The 22,198-nt window shown below is 43.7% G+C and overlaps 1 protein-coding gene across 5 annotated transcripts in view; it reads right to left on the bottom strand.

Moving 5' to 3' along the window:
* The window catches only part of DENND2B (DENN domain containing 2B), a 182,632-nt gene that overhangs the window by 29,927 nt on the left and 130,507 nt on the right, over positions 1 to 22,198 (bottom strand). For all 5 annotated transcript variants that reach the window (XM_076344035.1, XM_076344036.1, XM_076344038.1 and 2 more), the window contains 6 exons: positions 20,467 to 20,563; positions 19,476 to 19,520; positions 16,960 to 17,144; positions 16,199 to 16,308; positions 12,950 to 13,019; positions 3,072 to 3,149 (listed from right to left, as the gene is read on the bottom strand). In XM_076344035.1, coding sequence (XP_076200150.1) covers positions 3,072 to 3,149; positions 12,950 to 13,019; positions 16,199 to 16,308; positions 16,960 to 17,144; positions 19,476 to 19,520; positions 20,467 to 20,563 — 585 coding nt within the window. The remainder of the gene's footprint in view (positions 1 to 3,071; positions 3,150 to 12,949; positions 13,020 to 16,198; positions 16,309 to 16,959; positions 17,145 to 19,475; positions 19,521 to 20,466; positions 20,564 to 22,198) is intronic.

Below are 22,198 nucleotides of genomic sequence, written 5' to 3'. Positions count from 1 at the left end.
TTAACCAACATTCAAGAGCAAAAGGCCATACAAGAGTTAGTGGGTCTGAGCCAGGCATTTTCCTTTGTTTCTCTTGGAAATGCTTTTCACTGAAATAGAACATTAAAAGATACTTAAGCACAAGCTGGTGACTTACAATAGCTAGTGACACCAAATGCCAACAGAGGCATTCACTGGTGCAAATTTCCCCTTCCTCCTTGCAACATAGTAAAGACCTAACTAAAGCAAAGCTGACCCTATATACATAGCTTGCATTCCAGTCCATGGAAGTGGCAGATAACCATAAATGAAGATATGAATTTCATTCTTGATGTAATTTGTAGCACAACTACTATCCTCACCAAACAAAACTAGCTGCCCAAATGGGAAGTAGTAATGAACCAAGGCTATGCCCCGGGTCCCTTAGTGCTCCTGCACACTGGCAGCACACAGTTGTAATGTGCCCAACACATATCTCCTTTTCTGCAGTCACTATTTGATGCTTTATGTTGCTGGAGTTGGGGGCCATGTGTGTGTCATATCCCTGTCCCAACGACCTTCACAACACAAATAAAAAGGAGCATTTAAACTGAACAAAGTTGAACAGAGATCTCAGGAGATAAAATGGTCAAAAACATCTGCTGAAACCATGACCAAATGAACTGGCTGGAAGTAAAGATATCTGTAGTTCTCAAGTCTGTCTTAGCAGTAGGTATTACAACAGTGAGCATAAAAGGCTTTGAGGAAGATGAAAATAATGCAGGCTATCAGAAACAGGATGATAAACATTTTAAAACAGAGGACGCCTTTTGCTTTTCTGATAAATAATATCCAAGGTTTACTATCTCATGGTCTTTCATCACTCACATTCTTCTGTAAAGACAACTGTTCCTTGTTTTGACTAATTTGGCCAAGTGCACCATCATGATCGTTTTCCTCTTTTTCACTGGATTTATCAATTAGGACAGCCCAGGTTCCTCTTACTAGTCTGGAAAAAGAGATTGTCTCACTTTTCAAGAACTTCCGTCTCCATCTACACTACATCTGTCTTCAAAACCAAGAGGGATGCTAAGGCTCAAACTCCTCCCCCTTCATTTAACAGCTGTTTCGTCCAAACCCTTTCCAAATGTGGTGCTTGGAGTGTGTGCTAAAGAGCTGTGCTAAATCCAGCCCAGGGCTGCAGTCAGCCCCGCATGCTGCCAAACACCCTGCTCCCATCCTGGCACCGGTACCGTCAGGAGGCGACCAGCCCTCTGTAGGACAGTACTGCTGTGGCCAGACTCCAGTGCCATGGGGTCCTTTTGTGGCCCAGCCCCTTCACAAGCCCGGCAGTGGAAAAAGAGCACAGGTGTGTACAGCCCCATTCAGGGCCCAATATGCAATTGAGTGGGAGCCTTCCTTCCTGCACAGACCAAGAATTTGAGGCCTGTGTGGCCAGTGCCTGCCTGCCACAATGCCTGGGAACAGCCCCTGCTGAAGCCGGTGAAACTACACTCCCCCGTCGACCTTGGGTTCACTTTGGCTGGATGATCAGACACCTTTTTTCAAGTTACAGATTGAACTGGGAAAGCAGATTATTTGCAATTTTGGTGCAACGACCTTCCTTGTCTGACTTTATACCTCAGCTGCAGTGATACTTGGTTGTAAGGATACTTAAATTTTCTTTTTTTATATATATATTTTGCCTTTTTTTCCCTCTCCCAAGTTTTCCTTTGAAAATTAGTGCACTATCAAAATTAGACAAAAACATAAAAGCAAACAAAGAGCCTCAGGACATCTCTCCATACCATGAGTTTGGTGAGCTGTGTTATCCTCCCAGAACAATGCATTCTGTTTCACTTACAGATATCTGTGTTTAGATACATATTATGTCTAAGAGACACTGTTATAAACCCTTGATTTCAGAGTTTTATGAAAGACATCAGAAGCAGAATTGCAATTAACTATTGCAACCCAATTGTTTTTCTTCACACAAGATTTGTGTTAAACAAAGATTTATCTAGAAAAGCTTGAAACCTGCTTTGAAGATAACATTCTGTATGACTATTAGATCATATGAACAATATAAATGCTATGATTTTTATTAACTTCAATGATTTACATGTTCTTTTCAACTTTATTCTTATACAAATGAACAAGAAAAATCTGTGTAAGTTCTGTGAGATTTCCCATATCTGAAGTGAAAATCTCTGGCAAATTAAAACAACATTTCTATTAACACTGTATTGAAATTGGAAAAGGGGAAGGCAGCCATTTGACACTAGACATATCATTGTTCTCCACAGATCAGCAAATCCTACATGATACTCTGAGGTGCTCACTGGATTTTGCAGGACATGCTCTCAGAGGACTAGGAGGCCCTAAACTGGCAGCTAGAGAGATATTTCAAATGTTAATCAATCAGAAATGTTATTAATAGTTAATTTTAATAACCTTTTGTCTTACAAAATAAGAACGCTTGTGGCTCTGGAGCTGACTGGTAGTTAACTGTTTCTATGGCTATTCAATCCCTCAGTTTAGCTGCAATGCCCTGCTTATTGTCTCGAAAGTCTTGTGTCAAGAAATGTATTACCTAGGTAAACCACATCAGTATACAATGCAGCTTTGGATTCATTAATGTGGAGGCCAATTAAAAGATTATCCATGCTTTCCTAGCCTCCTAGGATAAAAAAACATGTCAATAGAGTTAAGCATATAGAATTCATTTATCAAATAATCTTTTTTCTTAACCTCATCATTGCACGGGGTATTGGAGTAAAAGTGGTACTGGCCCATCATTCAAACTGTGGATGCCAAGAATTACAGCTCAGCACAGAACAGCTTTAGAAAACAATGGAAAAAAACTTCCATCAGCCAGATCATACGGCCACCCAGATGTTTTTTGAATCAAGTTCTGCCTCAGTCACATAAGTAACAAGACATTATTTGATGAACCCAATAATAGGGATGGAATATCCAAACAGCAACTGTAAAATACAGTTATCTCCCATCAAAGGAAGAAATTCTTCTCGTCTCGTTCATCACTGCGGATGTGTCTCAGTAAACAATCAAATTAAAAGGCAATATTGAAAAAAAAAAAAAAATCTTCTTACCTTGGAAAATAAGTCAAAGCACCCCAGCCGGCTGATGACACAATAAACTTCAGGTAGGCGTGGGCCTTTTCCACTTGGCTGATAACAGTAAAAAGGAGATTGAAATTACAAATTAATTTGGAGTCAGAAGGAAATACACTTCTCTGATCACACAGTTGGCCATCATGTGACATCTTTCACTATCCGTTTCTCCATCAAAATAGCTACTCTTGGAAAAGCATCATGTTTCTTCCACAAGACAGGAAACTAAAAAGCGTAAATAGTGCTTATCCACTTTGGAAATCACAGCGCATTGGAGCGGTATTCCAATATCGCTCCAGCTTGCAGCCATAAAAGCACATTTAACTACGACTGTAACTCATGCCTGTGCTATCGTTGTCCTCTGCTCCTGCTGCAGCACAAGGAGTGGGGCCACCCTGGGGCCATGTGCCGGGCGATGAGAACTACAATGCTAAGGCAGGTTACGATGGCTTTAGTTCCCCACTCACTCCATGATATTCAAAGAGAGCTCAACTTACAGAAAGCAAGCTCATAGACCTAAACAAAGGCAAGCTGCATGAGCTAAATCATTAACTTCCTCAGATTAATGCATAATAAACATGAAACTCTTAAATAACTTCAACAGTGGCAAGTATGAATCAATGATGCACATCTCCCCCACCCCCCTCCAAAAAAACCCTGTAAAGATCATCCTCTATAACCATCCTATTGAAGATATTTCCTAGAGAAGCAAATGGTTTAAATTGGCATGACTGACGTGTATTCCCTCAGCATACTGGACTCTGCAACCCTGCCTATACCACTGCAGGGAAAGGCCCGTCAGCACTGTGTGTGAAAGAAGGGTACAACCACTTGCTGGATTCACCTTATTTACTGGAAAAGAAGTAGAATTAGGCCAATACTGAGCACTTGAGAAAAACCATCCTCACTGGCAAGGTCCTCAGAGCAGAGAGCTGGTCTGCCTGTGTCCCGCATGTGTACAATGCGTGCAGATGGCAGTGACATCCATGCATAGCAGCTTCCCACTGTATTTTTAATAAGCTGCGATGCAGCATTCCAGTTTTGTGTAGTTGCAACTGATTTTCACCAGATCAGCAGGCACACGCTTCCTAGGGGCTATTATTTTAACAAGGCAGCTTGTTGACTTCAGATGCAGTCACATGTAGTCCCAAGGTACAATGCAAGGAAGTCCTGACGCTGCCTCGTCCAGAAGCTACGTCCATTATGGCACAGAATGGCTGCAGGTATGCTAGCAAACCCCAGTACCCCAGCAGCAAAAAGCTGAAAGCAGGGTCTGAGACAATAGGCGAGGCTGCCTACTTCCTTGCATCTCATGGAGTCAGCTGTGCTTGTGCTGCATGGAGTGAAAAGTGGCTGTAAAGGAATCACTTGGCATCACTTAGCCTCTTTGAGCAGCTGTACATTATTGATACGCAGCAGTGACAGAATCATCCCCATTAATACCAACTCTGTGATAAAGGAGCTCAGTCACTGTTTCCATCAGCTTCTGCCCACTTGTACATTTAGCCAAAGTGGCTGATCATCTGCTCTGTACCCACATAGCAGGCCAGTATATTTTTATCTTTGTCTCATCATTAGATTCTGCTGATACAGTGATTAACTTCCCCATGGTGTGTTTGACATTTACATGCCACACAGATGTCAATCAAAAGAAACTGAGGGGTAGCTGTGCTTTTTGAATCTGAATATTGCAATCTAGACTTGGACAGTCAGCAGGTGCCTGCCTGTTATAATAAAGACCACAAAAAATACCAAAGCTAAGTGAATACAGATGAGTCTATTTCTGGATCCAAACCTGCTCACTACACGTCACATCTCTGAAAAAGCAGAGCCCTTTTTTGTCCATATTAGGTATAAAACCCTTTCTAAAGGCACTGAGTGATTATATCAAGCATGTGGGATTTTGGTTAAAATCATTGTGTCAAATCTGCAGGAATGCCGAAGCCATGCCAGGAGCCTTGGATAGCTCCCAACCAAGAGCTGTCTCACTGAGTGCCAGTAAAAACATCACATTCCTGGGTCATCTATAAGACCAGAAACAATAACTGCTTAGCGCTTACTCAAAGATTCTCCTTTATGAAATATCATTGCTTTCAAACGTCTTAAAGGCTACATGTCTCTGAGAGCTGGGATTCTTCCCTCCTTGCACTCATCGTATAGGACATCCTTTTCTGTTATTTCAGAGACTTTTTCTTGCAAACAGCACAGTCTCCCAGATGTATACAAATCAGCTGTAAGAGGCAGCAGGCAAAAGCCTCAGGCAGAGCCGTTCTGAGGGGCAGGACTTCTCAAATTTCTAACACTGGCAACTCTTCACATAACCTCCTCTCTCAGCCATTAGTTTACACCTCAAAGATGGATCTAAAACCACCTGCTCTTTGTGCTTTAGTTTGCTTCTTTCCTGGAAAAACATCGTATGGGACATGACACTCCTCCCTTCTCTGCCTGGACTCATCTCTCTTCACTAGGGGAGACTTGGGCACTGGGTCTGGCCAACAGTACTGGCTTAATCTCCTCTCTTCCCAGAAGAGAGTGCTTCAAAGTTTCAGGCTGTCCTCTACAAGGTAGCTACAAAGCCTTGGGAGTCATGTCCTCCAAGGCTCGCTCTTCCACACGATGAATAGGTCCAGTTCAGGGAAGCTGTATGGTAAAGTAGCACAGCTGAGAGGCATCTGCGTGACTCTGCCTTGATGCACTGCACTCCTCCTGGAACAAGAGGGATGGAGGGGATGATGTTTTGGTTTTGATTTGTTTTCAATTTGTTTTCATGGAGCCCAGGGTATTTTCAGCCTTAGTCCAGTATTACGAATGAAAATGCTAATGAGTTTTGTTGATAACGAGACAGTTTCCCAAGAGAATGAACAGAAACTGACAAGAACTTGGCTACAAGATGGAGGAGCTGCGATCTGCATCAGGGCTGGTCTGCAAGCAGCTTAGGACAGTCTTTTTTATAGTGAGTTTAATCTGAAGTTTACTGACTGAAGCCCACTCCAAAACCTGCTTTGGCAGGAGAAACAGGAGGCTTTTGCTCCAAAAAATAAGCCTGCCATTTTTCTCTTTCAAATCACACGTCCCTGCCCATGTGCTTGAAATCTAGGGAAGCCTTCAGAGATCTCCTCCCAGACTGGCATAGCACTGAGACTCTCTCACGCTGCACGCGCCTGCTTTCAAAGCAGGGCAGGCTGTCCCTGCAGTGTGCATACCTGCCAGCCATTCAGACACATAACTCAGTGGTTTGGGTTTTTAAGATACTGGGGAGGCTGTGGGGTGTCAGGAAAGCTCCTGGTTTCACAGCCCAGAAATAACTGGGGGATGCTAGTCCCAGCATGTTGACATCAGAGGAACCAAAGCAGTGGGGACCAAACACAAAATTTTTCCTCCTGCACTTCTCCTCCCAGCTTCTCCCATTTACCTGAAGATACACTGTGTGGAGAAGAAAGGCAGCAAAAACATACCTACCAAACAGCAAGGAAGAGAAACATGCACCATAGTCCTACCTGCCATCTCAAAAGCAGGAGTGCAGCAAGAAACAGACTAGCATCAACCTGAAGACTCCAGAAGGGCTGTGCTCCTTCATCCCCAAAACGGGACAGGACATGTCGCCTGATATCTTCTAAATAATTCCCCAGAGAGCATTACTGGGAAAACTGGAGGAAGCAGTAAGGGCTGCCCCAAGGCCAGGTGAAAAAGGACTATCACAGATGCACAGCAGCAGCTGATTTGTCTGAAGGAAGCAGCCTTTGCAGAGCACATGTGTTAGCTCTGCGTAAGCCTCTAACACCCTGGGCTCCCTTTGAGACCAGAACTGTAGATGCTTCAATTGCAATTAGCTGTAATTAAAGCAATGATCATGTAACAGAGATAGTACATAAAAATATTTAACTCTAAATGACAATGCAAATGCCATTTTCACACACACATTGTGTAATGTTTACTCCCTTCTGCAGGAGAGTGAAAAGGACACTGTTTTAATCCTACCTGGCCCTAGGACTGTCTTGATCTTGGAACAATGAAAGGCGCAGATTCAATCCAAAGCTTAAACAGGGAAACATGGTATTCCTGAATAACCTTCCAGCACATTTCTCCTGCTCAGTTATATTAGAACCACACACAAGCTGATGGGATGCGTAGCTTGAATGGATGACATCAAGAAGATAGAGGAGATGCCTCCCATGAACATTTTTCTGCATATACTAGATAAGGCTTGGCAGTTTCAGAAAGAGAGAGACATACTGAAAACCCAGCAAGGCTCTGTCTTGGGAAGTCTGCTGTTTTGTTGCTGGCTTAATTTAAAGAATGACAGACCTACAAATACAGAGACTGAAAAGCAGGTTTAAGATATCAGGTTATTGTGTCAGATCAGATCACAATCACAGCCTCATGGCCACACAAGCCCTAGCCTCACAAGCAAGCCAACACATCCAGAAGCAGAGATGTTCCTTAATGGTGTCAGGAATCAGAACAATTCAAATGTTGAGAGTCTAAAATGAATACGTCAGTCACAAGCCAGCTTCTGTGGCAGCTCTTGATTCCTTGTTAGGGCCAATCCAAATTCAGACCATGAGAAAACTGTGGGTGTTTTAAATCCAAAAGCTTGTCTTAAAGTCTTCTTGTTACATGTGAAATGAACTTTTAATGCCAGAGCACCCTATGTGCACAGGGTTGTCAAAGATGCTTGGGGGAGGGCAGGATGGAGGGAAGAAGGCAAGGGGAAGAAAAGGTTTTCCAGTGAGTGTTTTTCAGTTCCATAAACATTAGTCTGCATCCCACAAAAGTTGCTTTCATAGTGTAACGAATTCCCCTCTCCTGCCCCAGCAAATGTAGGATGAACTAGTCCCACCTAACGACTGTTTTTCATGTTTTAATGTACACACTTCAAGTTCAGGCATCCGCTCCTCCACTGACTCCTGGAGCTGGCTCGTCTTAGACTTGAAAAGTGCTGGAGGAGCATTTTTTTATGTGAGAGGGAAGAGAGAGGTAGGATAGGGTGAAACAGACACTGCAAGTTTTCATATTATTCCTGCAAGTACAAAGTTACCAGCCAAGAAATCCTGACATTGTCAGGCTTTCTGCTCTGAGAACTGGGTCTTCTCAGATGTCTGCCCTATATGATAGAAATGTGTGTCTCCTGCTGTTCGCATGAACCAGCTGCCAGCTGTGGCAACGAACTGCAGGACATTGTTTTGAGGACGCAGTGTCTTATACTCCAGTATTGTCCCACTAGCTAGAACTAGCACCCCTCAGCATCCGCAGCAACTCCCATGGCACTAAAGCCCAAGATACTTGTGAAGATCCCATAAAACAGCAGCTTACATGCCATGACTGTCCCTGGGGACAGGGGCTGGCACAGCTGTGGATCCCAACCATAAGGCCACTGACAGCCCAGGCTGCCGAGAAGCTGCACTGGATCCAAGCATCTCCCAAAGGATACAGGCCTGGTGTCTCTCTGGCTGTCTACACCCTTTTTCTGGGCTACAGAGACTGACTGTTCATGGCCTCCCAGTAAGGAAAGTTTTGCAGATATTCCAGTACTGGTGGGTCTTGCAGCTGAGGCTCTGTCAGCAGAAACCTGCTGAGAAGGTCCCTGCTTTCACCACTGTGATCCTTGTATATCCACTGTGCTCTTACTGGGCACAAGTCTATGGGGTTGCACAGATAGAGAAGAGCTAAGACTTCAGTCACACCCTTTAGAAAGCAATTTTTTGGCAATTAGTAAAATGAAATTATACACTAAACCAAATTAAAATTCTGTATTTTACAAGGTACACTCAGATTCATGTTACAGCAGCTTCACACCTGTTCCTTCCCCACCATGTGCTCCTGCTGTTCCTGTGCTCCTGCTCTCCCTTCTGCCCCTGCCCAGGTTGATGCCCCATAGCACCGGGGGCATTGTAATGTCCACTGGAGAGGGCCGTGACTGGCTGGGTGAAGCTAAGCCCTCAGCAGAAACTGCTCAAATCATCTTTGCTGCTGACATGTGGGTATCGCAGAGCCACAGCCCAAGAACAGCTCTAGAAAAAAGCCTAGCAAGTTGATGGATTAATTAGCATAGAAAAGAAAGTTAAACTAATCTGAGTTATTAAAGAAAAATGTCTTATTTGCAGTAAAATGGCATAGTAGTGAGAGTTAATAACTCTACTATATATTGGCCCATTTCCTTTTATATGAAGATGCATACTTCTCACATCAAGTCACTAGGAAAGCTGTTACATGATTGCCTTGGAGGTATCAAGATGTAACTGGAAAACTTCATGCTATCTATGGAAGTGCAGATTGTTTACTGTGGTACAAAAGGTTACATTCCATTCTAATCCTGTTCCAAAATGAAACAAAACAATATAAATACATTTAAAGGGGATACTGTACAGGATTTGTAGTACAAACAGAACATAATTGTCACCGTATCCCCTGGGGTAGTTTTGGCAGGGTTTTAGCACACCTCCCCAGAAAAAAAGAGTCTGGAAGAATCTGAAATCTGAAGGCAGTAAAGAAAAAGTGGAGCAGTTTGTTCATATCACAACATGCCAAAGGAGAACAAGGCTGACAAAAAGTAATTGTTTCATAAACAAAGGAATCATAACACCAACCTCCGCAGAAGACACAGATAGCCATCCTCACAGCATCAGGCTAGTTGGCCCATCCAGCCATGGAGCCTGCTGCCAAGGACTGCCAAATGCTCTAGAAGGTATGGGACACCTCTCGCTGGGTATTACAAGAGCATCCCTCACCAGGACAGCTGGGGAATATTTTCTAAGGAATTAGGCTCACAGCAGTTGGCTTGTCTTGAATCAGAGCAGTTTATAATGACTTTATGGTTTTCTTATGGTTCTATATTACACAGTACGGCCCCACCTTTCTCTTATGTAATGTTTGCCAAAAACTGCATGTAGTTCCCAAATTATGGTTATTGCATTTGACAGAACTTGTGGGTCGGGAATGGGACTAATCAGAGGAAATGCTGTGCACTCCCAGACATCAGAGCCACCCTGACTGAAGCTTTCAGAAACTGGTTAGGAAATTGGACACCCAAATACAAAAATCTGCTTTAGAGCCCAAGCCTCTGGCATATAAACAGTGTCTGCAGAATTTACCTGTTCCTTGTTGCCTGTACAAACTCTGTATTTGCATATATAAAATAAGAAAATATGCACATGACTGTAAATAGAAGTATCACACTGAGGTACACATTGGTGAGGCTGTTCCACCCACACACCAACATTTGCACACAAAATTGTTACGCTTTGTGAGCACAGTTGAACCCTATGGAGAAGGCACTTCAGGTAACAACCCCAATTCCACCATTTCTCCCAGCAGGACAGAAAGAGGTTGCAGGATCCAAATAACAGCAGATCTCTGCTACTTTTGCCATTTCCTCAGACAGAGAAATGCTGAGATGTTTCTCTGCAGCTTCCAAAATCCTCTTTCTTTCTAAGCCCCAGACCATGCCAGTTTTGCTCTCAGAAGGCACGGCAGGATTTGCCCCAGAAAGGGACAAGCTGGTGAAGTACATTGGTATCACTCCACTTTCCTCTGCTGGGTAGGCTGTACCAGTGAGATGAGACATGTCAGCTTCTGCATGTCACGTTTTGGAATCAGATGAAACATCCTGAATTAAGCGATGTCCCAGGGCAGCAGCAGATCAGCTTTATAACTGGCTTTATAATTATTAGATAGGTTTAGCAAAACAGTACTTATTTTTCCCTTTTTAAAATTATTTTTTGCTATCTGGTTGATTGATTTTTGCCATAGCCAATGGAGGATAAAAACAATCTCCAATGCTGTCTCACAACACCATTTATATAAAAGTGTGTAGTATTGATTCTGTTCCCGGTACTTCCTACTATGCTAACCTATCTTCTGCACCAGCTGAAAGTCAGTGTTCTATTTTTGTGTTGCCTTTAATGAAGGGTGGATGTCACTGAGCCTTAAGTGAGTAAAAAAAGCCTACATTAATCCTTCATTGACAAACTAATTCAGCATTCCTGTCTATACATCTTTTTTATTGTGGCTGATTATTTCAGTCTCAGCCTGGCCCAGGATCAACTGCTTTGCATTTCACAAATGTAAGCTCTGTGCATGATTCCAAACTTGCTAACATTCCCAGAAATATAAAAATCTTAAACCACCTTTACCTGGTAGAGTGGAAACATTCCATAATTTAATTCTAGCCAACATCTTCTGAGGTTTGGGTTTTTTTTTCAAATATACCTTATTATCATTTTAAATGGCAACATATTAAAAAGTAATTGAATTGTACTGCTGCCCTACATCTTGTTATGCTTATTTACACCAGCAAGGACACCTTCTAGGTACTCCACTGGTTTATCTCTGAATCACCTCCTGACCAGCCCTAGATTTACTGCAACGCAAGCCTTCATTGACATTTCCTTTCCACATATAAACCTTGTTGTGGCCCACACTTACACACTGTGTTATACAGAGTAAGCGAGTCTCTGTGATGCTACCTACGGCAAATACCGCCCACAGAATTGATAAACAAGTTTTCTGTTATGTTAGTTTAAACTAAACTTCTTACAAATAGAGGAACCACACACAGCAATACCTCCCAGACAGAGCATCTGCTGTCTGCAGGACAAGGAGCTTTGCCACAAAGAGCAGGGTAAGAGCAGGGTCAGGTACAGGCAGAATGCAGGATGGAGGGTGCTGTCCTAATGACAGCGAGTTGCTGTCTACTGGAAGCCACTGAAAGCTACTGAAGGCAGGTGCTCCCTGCTTGGAAAGATGGGAAATCATCCCAGAGAGGGAAGGAAGGGGAAAGTGACAGTGTCCCATTCTCTTAGATAGGGGGTACCAAATTACAAGTTTGCAATACTGCTGCAGACGTTCATTTTGCACAGAGAGTACGCAAAATGCTCCTGTAGCATCCAATATCCATATAAGCTCTCTAACCAAGTGTAGGCAACTGTCATGTGAACAGTACAGGAGCCATGGCTCCCTGCCTAGTCCCTTGCAACCAGCTCCAAACCTATCCGAGAGGTGATGAATGTAGGCTGGTGCTGCTGTATGCTTTGCTGCTATCCAGTCAGATCTGCAGGATGGACAGCAAAATCCCTGTTTGCACTGTGCTTCACCTGCCTTAATACACTTTGCAAGCCTTTGTGCAGTTTCCTCCCTGCACTCCCGCCACCCCACACACACACCCTGACACACACACACACACACACACACAGCCATCCTCTCAATCTATCAGGTAACCAGTGATTTTCCAGGTGAGGAGACAAAACTGTTTGGTAGGCTGAGTCAGGTCCCCGCACCACCAGTTGACCACCCCTGGTCATGAGGACTGAAAAGAAGCCTGAGAACCTAGACTTCCTGGCACTGGCATCAGCTTATTGCATGGTCCTGAGCAAATGGTGATGATGGCCTGCTCTCCACCATTGTTGCCCTCCTACTCGACAGGGTGGCTTATTTACCTGCATCATGGACCTGCTGCAGACTGATTAGGCAGTGCTGGCAAAGTACTTTGGAGATGTAAGCAGCTGTCCAAGAGATAAACGCTACTCGCAAATATTTAGAAATACCACATTTGCCTTTGTTTACAGAGTTGCAGTACTTCTGATTCTGCTTGAAAGCACCTGATATAAAGAATTTAAAAAGTAAGTGCTCACAAGAAACTTTCCACATTCTTAAGAATTTCCTACAAGACTTGGGACCTATTTGATTGAGACAGTCATTACAAATTCTTATTTTACTTGAGCTCCTTACATTTCCAAATTTCAGAGTGAGTAACTCCATTTTCTTTTAAAACCATGACAGACACCCTCAAAGTTCAGGCTACAGTTTTGAGATATTGTTTAACAGAATTCTGCATTTTAAGGTGATGGTGAGGTACTTACCAACAGCCTCCTGCAATAACCAAACCGCCGGCTCCCATCTTCCCCAGTCAGCATGAAAGAGAAGGTCTCACTAGAAGAACATAAATTGCCCAGATCTTACTATCAGAACTACAGCATAGCTACGAGGTAGATCATTTAGAAAGGGATACTGCCTTATCCAGTGAGAGATTCTACCCACTGGAGGGTCTTTGTTCCCTCTGCCCATCATCTGGACATACTCTGTGGAGAAATTCCATCAGCAGAAGAGCAAAAATATCTGCACAGTTGTGGACAACCTAGCTATCTTATTATAAGAAGAGATGGGTGCTGAATTTCAGTGACATCGTAGTCCCTTTGTACTGCAGAATGAACACAAGAATCAGATTTTGAGGGCAAGTGCTCGAGCCTCACCGACCAAGCCACAGAAGGCAAAGGCAGGGACTGGGAGAATGAGGAGCCGCCCACTGTGGGAGAACATCAGGTTCGAGACCATCTAAGGCACCTGAAGGTGCACAAGTCCATGGGACCCCATGAGATCCATCCGCGGGTCCTGAAGGAACTGGCGGATGAAGTTGCTAAGCCACTATCCATCGTATTTGAGAAGTCGTGGCAGTCCAGTGAAGTTACCACTGACTGGAAAAGGGGAAACATAACCCCCATTTTTAAAAAGGGAAGAAAGGAAGACCCGGGGAACTACAGGCCAGTCAGTCTCACCTCTATGCCTGGGAAGATCACGGAACAGATCCTCCTGGAAGCTATGCTAAGGCACATGGAGGACAAGGAGGCGATTTGAGACAGCCAGCATGGCTTCACCAACGCAAGTCCTGCCTGACTAACCTAGTGGCCGCCTATGGTGGAGTGACTACATGAGTGGACGCGGGAAGGGCTACAGATGTTGTCTATCTGGACCTCTGCAAGGCCTTTGACGCAGTCCCCCACAACATCCTTCTCTCTAAACTGGAGAGGTATGGATTTAATGGGTGGACTGTCTGGTGGGTGAGGAATTGGTTAGATGGTCACATCCAGGGGGTAGTGGTCAACGGCTCAATGTCCAGATGGAGGTTGGTGACGAGTGGTGTCCCACAGGGGTCCGTATTGGGACCGGTACTGTTTAATATCTTCATCAATGACATAGGCAGTGGGATCGAGTGCACCCTCAGCAAGTTTGCAGAGGACTCCAAGCTCAGTGGTGCGGTTGACATGCCAGAGGGACGGGATGCCATCCAGAGGGACCTGGACAAGCTGGAGAAGTGGGCCCATGTGAACCTCATGAGGTTCAACAAGGCCAAGTGCAAGGTCCTGCACCTGGGTTGGGACAACCCCCAGTATCAAGACAGGCTCGGGGGATGAAGGGATTGAGAGCAGCCCTGCCGAGAAGGACTTGGGGGTACTGGTGGATGAAAAGCTGGACATGAGCCAGCAATGGGCGCTCGCAGCCCAGAAGGCCAATCGTATCCTGGGCTGCATCAAAAGAAGCGTGGCCAGCAGGTCGAGGGAGGTGATTCTGCCCCTCTACTCTGCTCTGGTGAGACCCCACCTGGAGTACTGCATCCAGATCTGGAGCCCTCAGCATAAGAAAGACCTGTTGGAGCGGGTCCAGAGGAGGGCCACAAAAATGATCAGGGGGATGGAACACCTCTGCTATGAAGAAAGGCTGAGAGAGTTGGGGTTGTTCAGCCTAGAGAAGAGAAGGCTTCGGGGAGACCTTATTGCAGCCTGTCAGTACTTAAAGGGGGCTTATAAAAACATGGCTCATGAAAGGTCTGTCTAGGAGGGCAGCAGCAGAAGAGGTGAAATACTGTGTAGGCAGGGCTGTGTGCTTCTCATACCAATGTTGCCCACACAGTTGTCCGCTTCTCCTTCAGTGTTTTCAATAACTCACTATTCAGGTGCTTCCATGTACTGAATAATACAGCCAAGCAACACAGAATATAACATGGTTATGTTGCATGTGCCATACATAAGCCAATAAAAAGTTCCATACATATTCTTGGCTACAGTAATTCCTGTAGGTGAATGCTAGTTCCTTGTCAATGTTGAAGGTCCCTCTAGACACACTCTGAACAGGTCTGACTTTACACATGTCTCAGACCATGCATCTTAAAAAGCCATCTCATATTGTAGGGGAATATGGGGAGACCCCGCCTGGAGTACTGTGTGCATCTCTGGGGTCCTCAGTACAAGAAAAACATCGACCTGTTGGAGCGGGTCCAGAGGAGGACCACAAAAATGATCAGGGGGATGGAACACCTCTCCTATGAGGACAGGATGAGAGAGTTGGGGTTGTTCAGCCTAGAGAAGAGAAGGCTTTGGGGAGACCTTATTGTGGCCTTTCAAAAGCCCTGAAAGAGGGCTTATTAAGAAAGATGGGGACAGACTTTTCAGTAGGGCCTGTAGCGATATGACAAGGGGTAATGGTTTTAAACTGAAAGAGGGTAGATTTAGACTAGATAGAAGGAAGAAATTTTTTACACTGAGGGTGGTGAAACACTGGAAGAGGTTGCCCAGAGAGGTGGTGGATGCCCCATCCCTGGAAACATGCAAGGTCAGGTTGGACGGGGCTCTGAGCAACCTGCTCTAGTTGAAGATGTCCCTGCTTATTGCAGAGGGGTTGGACTAGATGACCTTTAGAGGTCCCTTCCAACCCAAACTATTCTATCATTCTATCCCTTCTGCCTATTCTACTACTTCTACACCTTCAGATCAACAGGTTCTGACACATCAATGCAGGGAAAAAAAAAGATACATTTTTTTGAGGTTTCTTTTGAATGAAAAAGAAAATGCAAGCCTGGCTCTCCCTTCCCTTGCCCTTCTCCTGTAGTCATTCATCTCCGAGGGAAGGAAGATGGGGCTCCTCTGCTGGCATAGAGCTCGGTTCCAAAAAAGTTCTCAGAACAGCATTGCTTTGAGCCACATGAAGAGGTGTCCTGCAGTGTTAGACAAACATTCTGGGGTAAATGACTAGGGCAGGTGGTGGCCAGGGCCCTGTCCTTTTTAAGATTTATTTTAAATACTTCCATTTATGCTTTTAGGTTTAGCACTGAGAGGAACCTTCAAACCTCTTCCCCTCAGCCACACAGGCCTGTGAGCCAGGCAGAGTAGGGAAGAAAAATAATACAGAACTTAAAAAAAAAAATTAAGTACAGCTGCTTGAGCCTGAAGTGGCCAAGACTCAAACTGCTACTTCCTTAATTGGGCATCAGCAAGCCTGTGGCTGCTTCAGATGCACTCCATCAGCACTGTGCAGCAGAGGAGCACCGGAGGGTTTACCTGTTGTATTCAGAGACAGGGAGCCAGTCCTTGGCATCAGGAAAGCAGAACTGAGGGATAGCCTTGAGACGCTCCTCTGCTTCACGCATTTGCTTGGTTGGTCTTTCTAGCTGCGGGGGAGAAAATTAAGGTTCAGTCAGGTACTGTTAGTGCAGGCTTCACAGCACCTCTCAGGAGGGGGGATTACTAATGAGCTCTGAAGAGCAAGGGCCCATCAGCTTGTTCTTTATTTGTGCTTGGCAGAGTGAGGCATGACCCCAGGACAGGCTTATAGATGCTAGTACAATAGAAATAATCACTGCTGGGCTCTTTTAGTATTTTTTTTTAAATTGCCCGAAAATCCCTTGTTGCACAATGGCCACTTAAAACACAGTCCTAACTCAAATTCCTTTCTGCTGCAGGAGCACAAGAGAAATGCCATAGATCAGCAAAAGTCTTTCCATTGACTTCAGTGAGTTTTGGAACAAATCCTAGCATAGCCAAAATGAGTTAGAAGTGAAATATTTAGAAACTGAATTTAAACACAGTCTTTAAAACTCCTACCATCAGGCCAAACTCTCCAGCACCAGAAAAGATAAATTTGTAAACAGGGAAAGCTTTCAGGCACCTTCTCTATGCCCTTTGCTTTGTAACAGATCACTTTGGAAAAATTATGAAAGCTGAATGATTAACTTCATTTAAAAAATAGACTTTTATTAATTTTCCCACTTATTCACTTTATTTATCTTAGAATGAACTGTACATAAGAATTTTTCTTTTACCTTGGGAAACTGATAAGTCACTTCTGGAAGGTAAGTGTTTTTAGAGGGCTTCTTTTTCAGTGACACTACCACAAAATATTCAAATAACTCCCGTTCCTGCCATTCAATCAGCTCCAGTTCCAGGGTTCGGTAACTTGGAGCCCTCTTCAGCATTGACTGGATGTGTACTAGACGCTGGGTATGAGCTAGCATTTAAAAAAAAAAAAAAAAAAAAAGAGACTGATCGTTACCTGGGACTGTAATGTGTATGTATAAGCCACAGCCATTCACAAAGGACTTTCAATTTGCCAGTGCATTATTCCAAGCATGTTCTCCTTTCAAAAGCAAACCTTCATACTGTAGTCTCCCTCACTAATTGCACCCATAAATCAACTCTCTCTCCAAGTACTGAAGTGATGCAACACTAAGTCACTGAAATAATTTGCAGTTCGTAACTGTTACCCTGCCAAAGGTCTGCTTTTTTCTTCGCACATAAGACTAGATTATAAGCCCTTATGTGGGTGTGCAAATGCACTAGGGCCTCCAGGACAACACATCTTAGGCCTGACTTGGATCTGGTTTACACTGGTGAAAAACGGTTCTGTGACCTGTGCCTACATGGCACAGCTTTATGCTAAGAACCACTGAAGGTGTATTTTCTCCTTCTCTACAGCACAGACATAGTCCATACAAGCCATGGAACGATCTCCAGGGAAGGGGGAAGGAAAGAGGTGCGAATTGCCTCCTGTGGGATTGCTTTGCTTGTGCCAATTCGATTGAGGGGCAGTCTTAGATTCATGGTCATGTCCAGTCCTAATTCAAAAGTATGCCTTGATCCGGTGACTTGTCACTAGATGTCTATGGCGGACTAGTCAGTAACATCATTACCAGTTCTGGTAGACCAGTAAATGAAAACAGCTAAGTAAAACCAGCTTCCTGCATGCTCTTCCCCACCTCTTCACACCAGGATCTCTGTGCAATGGCAAATGAATTATTAGCAGCACATGTCAACCTCTTAAGGCTATATTCACTCACACTGCCCACAGTTTGCAAAAGGCAGACTCTCCCTTGTGGTAGGGAAATAAGATGTCACAAGCACTTGATCACAGCAGTAATTAATTGACAGAAAGAAAGGGAAACCCCTTGATGACCAGCTGTCATACAACTGGTTCAACAACACAAAAATTAAAAATTATTTTGATAAAACACTTGGGTCTTGGTGTGACTGCACAACTAGGGAAGCTAAATCCCAAGAAATAACCCGCCTTGTCCCGCCTTGAAATAGCCCCACACTGCCAGCCAGTGCTTCATATTTGCAAGAGGTGAAACCAAAGAGCCCACCCCACCCCAACAGATGGGGCCCCAGTGAATCCTGTCATGCTACACGTGACAACTGGATCTTTGGCTCACAACGCCCTGAAAGCATCAATGTAAATAAAAGGTCACGCAGGAGCAGTCGGTTAGTGAGCAATCAGAATGAAGATGCTCTGTTCCACAACAACGGGGGAAAAATCTTCCCAGTTTCCAGTGAAATAAGAATATCCTCCCAATAACAAGAGAGAGGCCAAGCTCTGTCTATCTTCTTTCATGGACTATGAGCAAAGCAACCCCTGTATTTTTTGACACAAAGAGAAACAGAACTGAAAGTTCTTTTGGGCTGGTACCTACCTGTCTACAAAGGAGCAATGAGCCTTTTCCACACATCACTGTACAATGTTGCATACAGCCTGTTTTGGGTGGTCTTACCACCACCTATCTGGAAGAAATCTGTTTCCCTAAGACAATTTTTTCTAGCAAGTTTTCCTGCATGAACAGTAAGCAGGTGACATCTGCAGTAGATAGACACGAATGCTTGCCCCTTATCTTATAACCACAGCTCTGCACTCTTGGGTTTTTTTCCCCTCACTTACTAACAACATGATAGGTTTTTAGTAATAAAATCCGTTGTTGCTGCCTTCAACTTTTTTATAGTTCTGTGTATCAGGACTTTTGAAAATGAAGGACTAATTTACTGGCCTGGCTCAAGCAGAGTTTGTGCAGGTGCTATGCACTGATAAAGGAATTTCCACAATTTGGAGACTGCAGACCTATAAAAGAGTGTAAGAACCGCTATGCTGGATCAGACCCAGAATCTTGCCTCCAACAGCAGCTAGCTGTAAACACTTAAAGCAGTGTATGAATAAGAAGAGAGCATATTTATCCAATCTCATCCCTCTAAGTTTGCACCCAGTAGTCAGTCTGGAAAACATCAGCATCTGTGAAGTGGCTGACAAAGCAAATCTATCAAAGGTCCTGTTCTTCATTATATGACACAGTTGCCAAATCCTTGTTAGATCCTCACAGCTCATTTTGTCCTTGTTTTCCACATTCATGCTCCTGTGTTGCAAACTTTGTGAGCTCTGCCGTAATGGAGTTAGCACAGTTCAGGAAGGAAAATACAGGCCATGGACAGGAACAACATGCAGTAACAGGAGAACGTACGTTGATAAGGTCTGTAACAGTGGCTGACTTGAAGTTATTGAAGGCTGATCCCTTACCTTTAAACCTGTCATCCGAGTCACTCTCACTTTCACTGTTCTCATCTGCAGAGGAGATAGAGGGATCAGTTAATGCAAAACCAAAGCAAACATAAACTTGGTTTACTGTGGTGAAACTGGGAAAAACCATATCTCACACTGAGCCTTGTGATCCACACATGCTCTCTCCTCAGTTTTAAAACACCTTGAAATAAACAGTTTGAATGACTCCTTAGATTGTTTTCCTTGGATTAAGTTTCAATTTTGCTTGAGAATAAGCGCTTCGTTTTGATGAAAGTGCAAAATTCATTCTCCATTGCAGCAATTGGTTGCAATGAACCCCCATCTATGCTAAGCTACAGAGGTGAATGTGCCATTTGGAAAATGGATTTTAACCCTTCCACTTCTTTTTTCAGACTTTAATTTTTTTGAAAAATAGTTATGCAGCATTTAAGAAGTCAAAGTAAGCCTTATGAGCTTTGTCTGTCTGGGCAACATTTTCAATCACCAGAACTCACCAAACTGAGTGTGAGTAACGTGCAAAAGTAACCTTATGACAAGATGTATTTCTGAGGTGTACTTGCATTAAAGCTCTGTTGTACTCCTAGTACAAACATGGCCTGAATTTCTTTTTGGCCACTGCTTTTCCAGAAGCAGTCTGAAGCACAGTGTGAGTTGTATTCACATGCCAGGAAAAAGCATGAATGAATTACAAGGTCAAAACTGTGAATTTTGGACAAAACTTACAGATGCAAATTACTCAAAAAGTGAACTAAAGAAGAAGCTGGATAAGTCTAGCTGATCATGGGATTAACAGGACAGACAATGCTGAGAATCTCAGCTATTATTAGCTCATCCCCATTTTCTCCTCTTGCAGACACAGAGTTATCATTGTTCGTAGAAGAAAGTTCTAAACAAAGTAGAGCCCGGGGTAGATGTGGGGGAAAGAAGGGAACCTGTTAATCCTGTAACATTCAGATGGATTCACTGAACCGTGATGCTTGTGTCATACCTCGTAGGGACGCTGTCTCAATATTGGACATTGAAAGTTTCTTCAATCGTTTTTTTCCTCTTTTTGCACTGTAGATGGAATTGATCCTTTGGACAAGCTGCAAAATAAGAAAATGAGGAATCAGTAAGAGCAAACACTTTTCTGCCAGGAGACTTTTAGTTAATCTATCCAAACAAAGAATTTGACCACAGATGATAGGCCAGCTGAACCCCCCAAAGCCTTTACTATTTCAAAGTGCATTTCCTATCTATCTCTTTTATTTTGAATCCCATTTGTTTGAATCACTTATTTTGAATCTCACTTCTTTACCTATGGATATATTTTAAAAAACAATTAAATAACTCAGAAACCTAAATCCCATTTTCAAAAATCACGTAGACATTTGTAATAAAAGCACAATGAGCCTAAGGATTCAAAGGTACCTGTTATCCTCTACCACCTCATTCCTCTCTCTCTACGCTATTGTTTCTCTCTTCACTTGCATTGTCTAAGTAACAGTGATCCATTAGCCATATCCAACTTTGCCAAACTCTCATGGACCTTAAGATCATATTCTTATTTTGAATATAAGAGTAGCATGTGTGTTAGCACCTCTCTGAACTGAGATTTTAGTGTGTTCAAATAAGCACAGAAGGAGATGGCCCTAACTTTTTAAAGCCTGTTCAGGTACAGAGTGAACCAGCTGCTTTGAAGCTATATCATGTCAGCTGAGGATCTGGCCCATATGGACTTCTCCTCCCTCCCCTTTCCAACTCGTGCTGTACATATCTTACTTCAGAGGTGCTGCATCTACTGTCTCCAATCTTATCCTTATCTACAAAAGTATTTTGAAGTTAGCTACTAGTACTGGCTTTAGCTGGCTTTAACCAGCACTAGCCAGAATACTAACTCCTGGTAATCATCTTTATGACTTCCCTCAGGAGGGCTAACGCAGATAATATCTGTCTATCTAAACAAATCTGAGATGATGGAAAATATTAATGAGATAACTCGTGTTTAGTGCCTTCAACAAGAGGTTGGGATTACTAAGAATTCATAATGAAACAGAATATTACAACTTCTGGAGAGTCATAAATATGTAGCAATCAATCTTCATAATGTTTTTATGAGTCAGGAATAGTATATTTCATTCCATAGCAGCATTACTCATAGAACTATAATACAATTTGCAAAAGCTGTTTTACCTCAGCTTGCAGAGAGAAACTAATTCACCGTAGACACGGTAGAAAGTCAGTAACAGCACAGACTGGAATAAAAACTCATGCAACCCCTCCAACAGAGGAACAGGGTCTGGCCCAGAACGGACAGTTTGAAGTGTTAAAATCTTTGCTTGTTCTCCTGCTTGAAGCAGTATCAGGGATTTTGCCTCTACATGCTGACTGAGCCATGTGCAACCCACCAGCAAGGCTCAGCTGGAACTTCTCTGCTTGTGGCCGTGCGCCTGGCTCTGCCCACTGGGAATCTGCACAGCACCACAGCAGAGTCAGCAGGATGAAATCCTGCCCGGCTCCAGGGCATGCGTCAGCCCAGAAACTCCTGCACGTAAGCACTAAACAAGACATGAGGAACCAGGAGTGAGGGGCCTTGCTGGGATTTTTCACTCCCCTCGCTGTGCTGCTTGGCACTTTGTCTGCTTGAGCTACTTCACCAGGGGTAAAATACCTGCACTGTGGTGAAGAAAGCCCAGATGTTTAAAGAATTTGGATATTGCTTCACAAAGCATCCCTGGGGG

The sequence above is a fragment of the Aptenodytes patagonicus genome, chromosome 7, assembly GCF_965638725.1.
Source record: "Aptenodytes patagonicus chromosome 7, bAptPat1.pri.cur, whole genome shotgun sequence".
In the NCBI taxonomy this organism is placed as follows: Eukaryota; Metazoa; Chordata; class Aves; order Sphenisciformes; family Spheniscidae; genus Aptenodytes; species Aptenodytes patagonicus.
This window is presented reverse-complemented; position numbering and strand designations above follow the sequence as displayed.